The sequence below is a fragment of the Hemicordylus capensis genome, chromosome 1 (assembly GCF_027244095.1).
Source record: "Hemicordylus capensis ecotype Gifberg chromosome 1, rHemCap1.1.pri, whole genome shotgun sequence".
NCBI lineage: Eukaryota > Metazoa > Chordata > Lepidosauria > Squamata > Cordylidae > Hemicordylus > Hemicordylus capensis.
In genome coordinates, this window is record NC_069657.1 from 4,664,415 (window position 1) to 4,677,032 (window position 12,618).

Below are 12,618 nucleotides of genomic sequence, written 5' to 3' on the forward strand. Positions count from 1 at the left end.
GGGGAGCCAGATGAAACAATCTCCTACATATGATGAAGCATTGCCAAGAAAAGCTCATGCCCCAATAAACTTTTTAAGCTTTTACAGTGCCACGGGGCAAACGGCTTGTTCATTCCCAAAGGCACTCTTCTAAAATTTACAAGCACTTACAGAGTAGTCTTATGCATTATTCTCAGATAAGTATGCACACAATTACAGCCTTGAGCTCTGATCCTATAAATGCTTTCCTGGTAGAAAATACCATGAAAATCATCAGAACTGTAATGAATGCACCCATATGAAAAAGGAGTCAAGCTACATCCCAACTTGAATTGTGTCTAGCCTATAACATAAAACTGTCGGCAGCTCTACATGTTAGCAGATTCAGCGGTGGAAACCACACATTTCACAGAGAAGAACACCCTTGGTTAAAGCTCAGGGGCCAATCAGACTGAAGGAACCAAAAGGTAACCAAATAGAGGGCAGAGCAGCGGGTTGCATTACCACACTACTCAGGTGCTCCCCACTCAAAATCCTCAAGCCAAGACTTGCAATAAAATAAAATAAAAAATAAAATAAAATAAAAAAGTTGACCTCCTGAACAACAGCCAAGCTGGTTTCGTGCAGCTTTGCAGTCAGCACGTCAGGATGATAGGCAGAAAGGCACCGGATAGAGTTCAGGCCTTCGATTTTCTTCTCCCTGCATTTTAAACAAAAAAGAAGCAGCTAGATAAATAGCTCAGGGCAGGCAACCCGCTCCGTCACACAGAGTAAAAGGAAAAAAACAGGAAGCCAAGAGGCCATACCCTACATTGCCCAGGATGATAAACTGTGTGAATGACAGCTACTTACTGAGAGAATGGCCAGTAAAAGTCTAGTGCAGTTTTGGGGGAGGGGTGGGTGGGGATTAACACTAAAAACAAAAACTTTGTCCCATTTCCTTAAATTCAGTTGTGATTAGTGGGTAATTGCCTTAAAGCCCTATTTTTTACCAATCCAAGTGCTTTCCTTTTGGTAACAGCATAACTGCTTTAACATTAAAGAGTGACATAGGTAGCTGCCTTATGCCAAGTCAGACCCTTGATCCATCTAGTTCAGGATTGCCTACATTGACTGGCAGCAGCTCTCCAAGGTTTCAGGCAGGAGACTCTCCCAGTCCTACCTGGAGATGCCGCCAGGGACTGAACCTGGAACCTTCGGCAGGCAAAGCAGACACCCCGCCCCTGAGATACAGCCCCATCCCCTGGAAAGAGACTTGTGATATGTACCAGTCATCTTCGGCAAGATCCTGCAATGCTTCCAAAAGAGCAATGTCAGGTTTAGAGAAGGGTCTCAGTTCAGATGGTTCCATGATCTCTGGACTATGGGTGACTGACAGCGTCCGATCCTTGAAGTGCATTCGTGGGCCCAGAGATATCTCACCTGTGAGATCACCAATTTGATCATGCAAAGGTTACCAAAAATTCTCGTACTTTGAAAAAGGCGATTAACATGACATGACAAGCATGCAACTTCATGACTGGACAGATAAATGCTACTGGGATGCCAGGAAAGAAAGATAGCCAACACTTCTAACATTATAAGGCACAAACTAAAAACTTTCTGCACCACTGCCAAGAGCTCACACTCCCATTTTACCCCAAGTCTCAACCTTGGCCCTCCTCCCCAATGTAGACCTGTACGGAGACCATTGCATTTTAGCATAATAGTTGTATAATAATTAGGCTGAAGAAATTTATAGTTAGACCTTTACCTGATTCTAACAAAACCAAAGGCTGTGTTCTTTTTATACTTGATGCTCTCTTCAATAGAGGACTGAAAGTGCCATTTCCTAAGAGCAAAGAACCAGTTTTCATTATCGGCACATCTCCAAAAATTAGTTAGCCCGTCTAACTAATTTAGATGGGAAATTAGTTTTCTCTTCATTTTGTACAGCTTCTAGTGCTTTTAGGTGAATAATAACAGAACCAAATATTATACATATTGAATAGCATAAAATGAAAGAACATTTGGATTAAGAAACACAATTCAATGTTTCTTACACATGACTGAATTTTAGAGAAGATTTCAGAATACAATTTTCAGCTGTATGACTCTCCATTCTGCCTGCAGCTTCAACACTAAAAAAAACCCCAAACCCCTTAAATCTAAGAAAAACTATCTGAAGAACTGTGGGACTTTTCAGGACCCAGCTTCCCACCACAGCCTGGCCCCTCCTGGACGCACTCCGTGTTGGGAGACTCTCCAGAGTGACATGTAGTGCCGCACAAAGGGCTGCAGCCACAACGCCTGTGTGCACACAAGAGGCCTTTGGATCCCAGCCACCCAGAAACCGCATTAAGAGATAATTCAGGAAGAGATGGATTATTACTTTCAGTCGCCATCTTGTCTGATTCATTATGCTTAAGCAGTTCCCAAGGGTTCAGTTCCTTCCTTTCAAGATCTCTAACTTCCTGATGTTCTTTTTCTTCTTTCTTCTTCTGTCTCATCTTTTCCCGAGCAGATTTGGATAAGGCAACTTTCATCTGCACAGAAGAGTAAGTTGTATTAAAAAGCTTTCAAAATTATGCATAGTGTAGACTCCACACCATCACTGTGGACAAAGAAGTTTCTCTTACAATGCTTGAACCCAGAGTTATTTATTTATTATATTTACAGACCACCTAACGCCTAGATCTCAAGCAGGTGTACACAACTTAAAACAATAAAGCTCAATAAGTGAAAACTCAATACGGGGAGTGAAAGAGGTGAAGCTGGGCACTTTGGCATCTGGCCTTTTTACATCTCTGGCTGTGAGAGGATTTTACTACAGTCTCCTCTCTGCTATGGCTGCCTATCTTCTGGTGTGTAAGACCTGCTGGAGTGAGGCCACGTGTGAGAGGCATGGCTGGCTCTCCTGCTAATAAGGCAAGTGGCAGTCTTGTGCAGCCTCTGTATGATTATGAAAGGTCTCATAATCTGCAGATTGCCAGCAGATCTTGAGGACACGAGAGGCAACCAGCTTGTATCTCTCCTAAAGAAGATATCAAGCAAGGGAACACAGAAAGGAAATAAATCAATAAATCAACAAGAAAACAAAGGGGAAAGGAGAAGCTAAGTTTGTTAGGGCTAGTAATTTTCTAGGGTTTGCTTTCTGGCTGGCTGGAAGTGTGTTTTTTTCAGAAAGCAAGACCAGTTAAGCCTGAGAAGGGGATACATTCCAGGTGCGTGACTCAGCTTTGATAGGGGTCATATTACTGAGGAGAGTCAGATTGCCAGCAGATCTTGAAAAGGCTCAGAACAGAGGAGCTTTGCAAACAAGAGATTTGCAAACAGATATAGAAGTGGTTTTGCAGGAGTCCAGTGGGGAACTCTGTGGCGAGGTATAGAAGTGGTCCCCCTTCATCAGAGAGGAGACACGCAGCACAAGGAGGAGGTGAGTACTACCCGACTTTTGTAATTTTCTTGGAGAACACATTAAAAACCTTTATTTATATTTATTTTATTTACATTTATATACCACTCTTCCTCCAAGGAGCCCAGAGCAGTGTACTACATACTTGTGTTTCTCCTCACAACAACCCTGTGAAGTAGGTTAGGCTGAGAGAGAAGTGACTGGCCCAGAGTCACCCAGCAAGTATCATGGCTGAATGGGGATTTGAACTCGGGTCTCCCTGGTCCTAGTCCGGCACTCTAACCACTACACCCCGCTGGCTCCCTATCTAACTGACAACTGCACCCAATACATAGCTTCAAGTGAACAAGCTCTATATAATCTAAATAGCCAATCAAACCAGTTATGCAGGTAAAACGCCAGCACGGGAAGGGATGCTTTCAAGTATATTGCAGAGTGTCACATGTATGACTATCTGCCTGAGGGGCAGAAGTCAATGAGTGTGCACTCGGTTCAAAGAGCTCCTGGCTCTCAGGGAACACGTTTGTTCCCTCAAAGCCAAGGTGGCTGACCTGGAGAAGCTCAGAGAGGTGTGTGGATGAGACCCTCAGGGATGTGATAGAGGTATCCAATTCCCAGGCTGCCGGCACTTCTGCTGTCAGGGAGAATGAGAGTCTCAGGGAAGGAGGACATCGGTCTGAGGAAGAGGGATACACTCCCTTAGCAGGAACCCCTTTCTTGGTGATGCGACCATATCCTCTCGCACAGAGGATACTCCTCCAGGGGGGTGGGGGGCCCTTCCTAGTAGTGGGTGATTCAATCATTGGGGACATAGAGAGATGAGTCTGTGGCACGCATGTAGATCGCACAGTGACTTGCCTGCCTAGTACAAAGGTAGCAGCTGTCACACTGCATCTAGTTAGGCTGTTAGGCAGTGCTGGGGAGGAATCAGCTGTCATGGTGCACGTTGGCACCAACAACATTGGGAAATGCAGTAACGAGATCCTGGAAGCCAAATCTAGGCTGCTTGGTACAATACAAAAGTCCAGGACCCCAGGGTAGCGTTCTCTGAAGTGCTACCTGTTCTACACACAGGGACAGCGAAACAGGCGGAGCTGAGGGGTCTCAAGGCATGGATGAGATGGTGGTGCCGGGAGAAGGGGTTTACTGTAGATTTACAGGCGAAGCGAAACCTGTATGAAAGAGATAGGCTCCACTTAAACCAAGATGGAACCAGAATGCTAGCACTTAAAACCCAAAAGAACACAGAGCAACTTTTAAAATGATATCTGGGGGATTGCTGACAGGAAAAGGGTGGTATCTGATTCGGCCAGCAAAATCCCCTAAGGGTGCAGACGTTTCGGATAAATCTGAAAGGGACAGAGTAGAGCCAGGAGTTGAGCAGAAGGAAACACAGGACAGGTAGTCAAAAAGGTCAAATGTTGATAAGGGAGACAGCACACATCAACACCAGGTGAGGAACTCTGTGTATAGGTGTATATAGACCAAGAAGGAAGAAGGGAACAGCTTGGGTGGGGCACTGACTGTCTTTTGCTTCTGCCCCACCTCTTCTCCAGGTGTGTAACATCTCCTGGGCTGTTGCTGAGCTGGGGCTTCTGCCACTATATAGGGCAGGCTGGCCCAGGGGCACGAGCCTCTTGGCGCGAGCCTCTTGGCGAGAGCACAAGGGCTCTTGTCCTTGTGGCTCTCAGCCGTGGGGCGAGCCGCCTGGGGGCCCAGAAGATCTCTCTCCTTCTGCCTGAAGATCCGTCTTCCCTTAATCAAGAAGCTAGCAGGAGTTTACATAAGCCTGGTTCTGGTTTTTATTAAGCCAAGAGGCTGTGGTTGGTTGGTCTGGGGAGATGTGTCTGGGAGAGCGAAAAAGTGGGTCTGGAGTGGGGGCAGCAATATCACGGGTAGCGGACAGAGGGAGGTATGGCGGTGGGAGTTGGGCAGGCCGTTACAGGGGAAATCGGTCCAGGCAATTGAGGCCTGTTCCTTTTTCCGGCCCTTCTCCCAACCCTCTGACCCCAGGGAGCTCTGAGAACACTCCTTCGAGGATTAGGGTGCTGCTGCTGAACGCCAGGTCAGTTAACGCAAAAACATCTCTCATCCACGATCTGATTGTGGATGAGCGTGCTGACCTGGTATGTGTGACGGAGACCTGGTTGGATGCGCTGGGCGGGGTTGGCCTCTCAGCTTTGTCCTCCAGGTTTCCAGATCGTGCAGCAGTCCCACCTCGAGGGTCGGGGAGGAGGCGTTGCAGTCATCTTTCGAGAGACTCTCCCCGTTTCCAGGTGCCCGGTCAGGCAATCTCAGAATTTCGAGTGCTTGTCCTTGAGGGTGGGCCTCCGAGATAGGCTGGGGATTCTGTTGGTGTACCGACCACCCCGCTGCACTTCAGTCTCCCTACCTGAGCTGGCGGGGGTGGTCTCGGAGGTGGCCTTGGGTTCCCCCAGGCTTATTGTTTTGGGGGATTTCAATGTCCACGCTGAGGCCCCCCTAGTGGGTGCAGCTCAGGATTTCATGGCCTCCATGGCAACCATGGGCCTGTCTCAATTGGTATCGGGCCCTACCCACGTGGCGGGACACACTCTGGATCTGGTTTTTGCCGACCGGGAAATAAATGATCTGGAGGTGGAGGAATTTGAGACAACTCCCTTGTCATGGACAGATCATCACCTGGTAGGGTTTAGTTGGACTGCTCTGTCTGCCCTCTGCAGGGGTGGTGGGCCGATTAAGATGGTCCGCCCCCGGAGGCTTATGGATCCGCTTGGATTTCAGACGGCCCTCGGGGAGTTTCCAGTGTCCAGAGCTGGTGACCCTGTTGAGGCCTTGGTGGATCTCTAGAATGGAGAGATGGCCCGGGCTGTTGACACGGTTGCTCCTAAACACCCTCTCCAGCTTGGTGGAGCCCGTTCTGCTCCTTGGTTTTCCTTGGAACTTAGGGCGATGAAGCAACTCGGGCGACGGCTGGAGTGACGCTGGAGGAAGAGTCGTCACGAATCTGATCGAACACGGGCTAGAGCCCATTTTAGGGACTACGACGTGGCGGTGGGGGCGGCGAAGAAATGCTTTTTCTCCGCCTCCATTGCGTCTGCTCAGTGCAGACAAACAGAGCTGTTTCGTATGGTGAAAACCTTGCTCCACACATCCCCCCAGACAATGGGGGAGGAGTCATCTACAGCTCTTTGTGATCGGTTTGCCTGTCGCTTTGCAGATAAAGTCGCTTGCATCCGTGCTGACCTGGACTCCAGAGTTTTGGCAGTTCCGGCAGACGTGCCTTTGGTACCATCTGGTCCCGTTGTGTTGGATTCTTTTCGGTTGGTGCGGCCTGAGGATGTGGACAAGATCGTGGGCAGTGTGCGGGCGACTTGACCCTTGCGCTCTTGACCCTTGCCCTTCATGGCTAATAAAAGCTGCCAGGGAGGGGACAGGCAGATGGCTGGAGGTGATCGTTAATGCTTCATTAAGGGAGGGCAGGATGCCATCGTGCCTCAAGGAGGCGGTGGTAAGACCACTATTAAAAAAGCCCTCCCTTGATCCCTCCAACCTAGACAACTATAGACCTGTGTCTAACCTTCCCTTTTTGGGCAAGATGATGGAGCGTGTGGTGGCGTCCCAGCTGCAGAGGGTCTTGGATGATACGGATTATCTGGACCCTTTTCAATCTGGCTTCCGCCCCGGGTATGGGACTGAGACTGCCTTGGTCGCTCTAGTGGATGACCTACGCCGGGAACTAGACAGGGGGAGTGCGTCCCTGTTGGTTCTGCTGGACCTCTCGGCGGCGTTCGATACCATCGACCATGGTATCCTCCTGGGACGCCTCTCGAGTATGGGAATTGGAGGCACTGCGTTGCAGTGGTTCCATTCCTTTCTTGAGGGGAGGGTCCAGAAGGTGGTGCTGGGGGACTACTGCTCGGCCCCATGGCCGTTGGCCTGTGGGGTCCCGCAGGGTTCGGTCTTGTCCCCCATGCTGTTTAACATCTACATGAAGCCGCTGGGAGAGGTCATCCGGGGATTTGGACTGAGTTGTCAGCAATATGCGGATGACACTCAGCTCTATCTCTCCTTGTCAACTGATCCTAGGGAAGCGGTGGATGTCCTGAATCGGGGGCTGGAGGCCGTGATAGGCTGGATGCAGGCTAACAAACTGAAATTGAATCCGGATAAGATGGAGGTACTGTTGGTCAGTAGGAGAGCCAATCGGGATGAGGAGATTTTACCGGTTCTGGATGGGGTTGCACTCCCCTTGAAGGAGCAAGTACGCAGCTTGGGGGCACTACTGGACCCGGCTCTGCTTTTGGAAGCTCAGGTGGAGGCGGTGGCCGGGGTGCCTTTGCACGGTTTCGGCTGGTGTGCCAGCTGCATCCCTTTCTCGAGAAGGCAGATCTGGCCACGGTTACCCACGCCTTAGTCATGTCGCGGCTGGATTACTGTAACGCGCTCTACGTGGGGCTGCCCTTGAAGAGTATCCGGAAACTGCAGCTAGTGCAAAACGCAGCAGCGAGGGTGTTATCCAGAGCTGCCCGTTGGGAACATATCACCCCCATTTTGAAAGAGCTGCACTGGCTGCCGGTTCGTTTCCGGGTCCAATTCAAGGTGCTGGTTTTGACCTTTAAAGCCCTTAACGGTTTGGGCCCGGGGTATTTGAGGGCCCGCCTGCTCCCAAGGGTTGCTGCCCGCTTGACAAGGACATCTGAGGGGGCCCTGCTCCGGATGCTGACAATGAGGGAGGCCCGGCTTTCGTGCACTAGGGACAGGGCCTTCTCTGTTGCTGCCCCTAGACTCTGGAATGCTCTCCCAGTGGCCATTCGTTCCTCAGACTCCATCACGGCTTTTAGAAAGCTTTTAAAGACTTGGCTTTTTACCCAGGCTTTTGCATAATCGTTTTTACTGCAGCTTCTCTGTGTTTTTATCTGTTATCTGTTGTCTTGTTTTTATGCTTGTTTTATATGTTTTTAGCTTGATGTTTTTATTGTTTGATGTTTTTATTGCTTTTATTGTATGTTTTAATTTTTGTAAACTGCCTTGGGGTGTTCTTTTAACGAAAGGCGGTATAGAAATGTGTGGTTTTTTTTAAAAAAGCCAGAAGCCTCCGAGCGAAGATGGGTGAGCTCAAATGCTTGGTTACTAATGAAAACAAAGATATAGTGGGTGTAACAAGAAACCTACTACTACTGGTGGAACAGTGAGAACCAGTGGGACAATTATTCCTGGATATGAACTCTACAGAAGGGACAGGGAGGGGAGGATTGGGAGAGGGGTAGCACTGTATATTAAAGAAGGGATAGATTCCAATAAGCTAGAAAACCTAGGTGGACTGGAGTCCTCTGCAGAATCACTACTGTTGACAATGTGAGGACGGAAGGGAAATGTGTTACTAGGGATGTGCTATTGCCCTCCAGATCAAAATGCTGCGAGTGACCTGGAGTTAGAGAAGTAAATAAGAGAGGCGTCAAAGAGAGTCAGGTGACTTAAACTACCCACATATGGACTGGGTAAATTCACATTCAGATAATGAAAGAGAGGCCACATTTCTAAACATGCTAAATGACTGTGCCTTAGAACAGTTAAGTCTCAGAATGAACCAGGGAGATGGCAACCTTGGACTTAATCCTGAGTGGTGCCCAGGACCTGTTGCAAGATGTCAGAGTTGCAGAACCATTGGGGCTGGCTTGTCTGACTCAGCTCAGGAGTTGATAGCGGTCATGGCAACAATGGGCCTATCAGAATTGGTCATGGGGCCAACACACACTGCTGGTGACACTCTCAATTTGGTCTTTTGCTCTGATCAGGGTGGTGTTCGATGGATGGAGTCCCCTAGTTTATCTCCATTGTCATGGATGGACCACCATCTGGTTGGTTTCATGACCACAATCCACCTCTTCAGGGGTGCAGGACCTATTAGAATGGTCCGTCTAAGAAGGAAATTGGATCCTATATTGGATCCAAGAGGCCTTAGAGGGTTTCAGAGTTGGTTCTGCCGGTGATTCTTTTGATGCCCTGATGGAGACCTGGAACAGGGAGCTTAACAAGGCAGTAGATACTATCACCCCTAAGTTCCACTTCAAAATTGGCTCCATGGTATACTGAACAGCTATGAGAGCTGAAGCGGCAAGGGAGAAGACTAGAGTGTAAGTGAAGGACGACTAGACTTGAATCCAATAAGACACAAAATAAAGCCCATTTGAAGGCTTATTCTGTGGCAATACGTGCTTGCAAAGAATTAATTCAATTCTGCACATATTGCATTTGCAAGTTCATGTCCAGCGGAGTGGTTCAGAGTTGTGAGGGGATTGACTAAGATTCCCTATTCTCTGAACTTAGATTTGGATTTTTCATCATCCTGCTGTGATGCTTCTAACAACTTTTTTGCAAATAAAATCTCTTGCATTTGAGCTGACTTGGATTGCATGTTTATTGTGAAGTCAATTGCAGAGGTGTCCAGCAATTCCTCTGGTTTACTTAGAATGGATCAGTTTCAATTTGTGACTCCTGAGGATGTGGACAAGCTCCTTGGAGCTGTTCAGCCTACCACTTGTCCTTTGGATCCATGCTCAATATGTCTTATAACATCTAGCAGAGAGGCTGTTAGAAATGCCTCGCTGAGGAAGGGCAGGATGCCTCCATGTTTGAAGGAGGCAATTGTGAGACCTTAAGAAGCCTGCGCTAGAGCCCTTATGATAGATAATTATAGGCCAGTCTCCAACTTCCCTTGGGTGGGCAAGGTAATTGAGAGGATGGTGGCTGCTCAGCTCCAGGCAGTTTTGGAAGATACTGATTATCTAGAAACATTTTCAAACTGGCTTTAGCCCAGGCTATGGGGTGGAGACAGCCTTGGTTGGCCTGATGGATGATCTCTACCAAGGAATGGATAGAAGGAGTGCAACTCTGTTGGCTCTTTTGGACCTCTCTGCGCCTTTAGATACTATCGACCATGGTATCCTTCTGGATCATTTGAGGGATTTGGGAATAGGTGGTTGTGAAGGAATGAGTCACAAACTGCTTCTCCATTGTAAATTTGTATAGAATGTTGGCTGGTCTCTGTGCGGGGTCAAAAGTTCATTCTTGTTTCACATTTCATTCTTGTTCCACATTTGGTTTAGCATTTTGACAGTTGATTTATTTGGGGGGGTGGGGGGGAGATTTTTTTAAATGGAAGGAAATTTTTGTTTGTTCTGATTGGCTGGGCTGAGGAACTGATGGGCCACAGAAACTGTACATATTGGGAATGTTTAGAGAGGGAAGTCAGAGTCCTGGAAGGAGAAGTCAAGAGAGTCTGCTGGAGCAAGTCTGAGCTAGAGATTGCAGAAGAAGGAAGATAGTTTGGAACTTTAGTGAACCCATGCGAGCAGCCATCAAGAAGAAGAGAAGCCTTCTAGCTGAAATCACTGGAAGAAGAGGAAGAGGCCAGTTGGATTGAGCCCCAGACCTGTGCCGTAATTAGAACAAAGTCTGCCCAGCAAGCCAGAAGCTGAGAAGAAAGTACAAGAGGACTCTGAGTAGGGACCGGAATAGAGCCAGGAAGTGATTATGTTTCTCCAGCTTTTTTATTTAGTGGACCCAGCCATACCAAAAGTCCACTTGGTGGCAGCGGTAAAAAGATTAGGAGGAACAGGGGGCTGTTCCTTCACAGTGGTACTGCTCTGCAGTGGTTCTGTTCCTATCTCTCTGGTACATTCCTGATGGTGTTGCTAGGACATAGTTGCTCTCTGGAACTAGAGCTATTGTATGGTGTCCCTCAAGACTCCATCCTATCTCTGATGCGTTTTAATATCTACATGAAACCACTGAGTGAGAACATCAGGAGATTTAGAGCAGGGTATTATCAATATGCTAATGGCATCCAAATCTATTTCTCTAAGACATTATCATCAGGAAATGGCATAACCTCCCTTAATGACTGCCTACAGGCAGTAATGGACTGGATGAGGGATAATAAATTGAAACTAAATCCAAACGAGATGGAGGTACTCATGGTAAGGGGTCATACTTTGGGGGACATGATAGATCTTCCTGTTCTGGATGGGGCTGCACTTCTCCCCCCGCTCCCACCACCCCCAAAGGAACAGGTACGTAGCTTGGGAGTGCTTCTGGACCCAGGCCTCACTCTGAATTCTCAGGTGGAGACTATGGCCAGGAACTCTTTCTATCAACATCTGTTGATATGACAGCAGCATCCATTCCTTGAAGACGATCATCTCAGAACTGCGGTGTACTCTCTGGTAACCTCTAGGCTTGACTACCACTATGTGCTCTGCCTGGGGCTGCCTTTGTATATGGTTCAGAAATTTCAGTTGGTCTGAAGTAAGGCAGCTAGATTGGTCTCTGGAGTTTCTCAGAGAGACCATATTATACCTGTTTTAAAACAACTGCATTGGCTGCCAATAGGTTGCTGAGCAAAATACAAAGTGCTGGTAATGACCTTTAAAGCCCTAAACAGCTTAGGACTGATTTACCTGGGAGAATGCCTTCTTCTGCATGCTCCCCACCGCGCATTAAGGTAATCAAGAGAGGTCCATCTCCATTTGCCACCAGCTCGTCTAGCAGCAACTCAGAAGTGGGCCTTCTCTGTAGTTGCTTCTGAGCTGTGGAATGTACTCCCTATAGACCCGGGCTGCTCAACTTCGGCCTTTCTGCAGATGTTAGCCTACAGTTCCCACAATTCCTGGCTATTGGCCACTGTGGCTAGGGATTATGGGAGTTGTAGTTCAAAAACAGCTGGGGGGCATAAGGTGAGCATACCTACTATAGACATTCATGGTTTAACATCTTTACCAGCTTTTAAAAGAGCCCTTAAGATGCATTTTTAAGCCTAGTTTTTAGTAATCTTTGAAAGTTCTAGATTATTTTAAAAGTTTGTTTTATTTTGTCTTTATTGTATTTCTTTTTGTGAACCACCAAGAGCCTTTGGAATCAGGTAGTATATTAATTAATTAATTACAACAATCAAAACGATTTTAAAATCACAAAATTAAAAAAATAGTTTTACCAAAAACATTTTAAAATAGCTTTAGCAAAAGACCTGAGAGAACAGGTGTGTCTTAAGTGATTTTTTAAAAAGCAGCCAGAGATGGACACGCTCTTATACTGACAAGGAGCACACTCCAAAGCCTTGGGGCAGCCACAGAGAAAGCCTGCTCCCATGTTGCCAGCAAATGACCCAGTGGCAGCCATAACCGAACCTCCCCATGTGATCTCAATAAGCGGCAGAGTTCAAGACAAAGGTGGCGCGCTCCTAAATACTCTGGGTCCAAGCTGTA

The 12,618-nt window shown here is 47.6% G+C and overlaps 1 protein-coding gene across 2 annotated transcripts in view; it reads right to left on the bottom strand.

Annotated features, from left to right (window-relative positions):
- TOGARAM1 (TOG array regulator of axonemal microtubules 1) overlaps positions 1-12,618 on the bottom strand; it is a 65,700-nt gene that overhangs the window by 16,943 nt on the left and 36,139 nt on the right. For both annotated transcript variants that reach the window (XM_053284437.1, XM_053284436.1), the window contains 4 exons: positions 2,351-2,504; positions 1,733-1,810; positions 1,248-1,401; positions 574-679 (listed from right to left, as the gene is read on the bottom strand). In XM_053284437.1, coding sequence (XP_053140412.1) covers positions 574-679; positions 1,248-1,401; positions 1,733-1,810; positions 2,351-2,504 — 492 coding nt within the window. The remainder of the gene's footprint in view (positions 1-573; positions 680-1,247; positions 1,402-1,732; positions 1,811-2,350; positions 2,505-12,618) is intronic.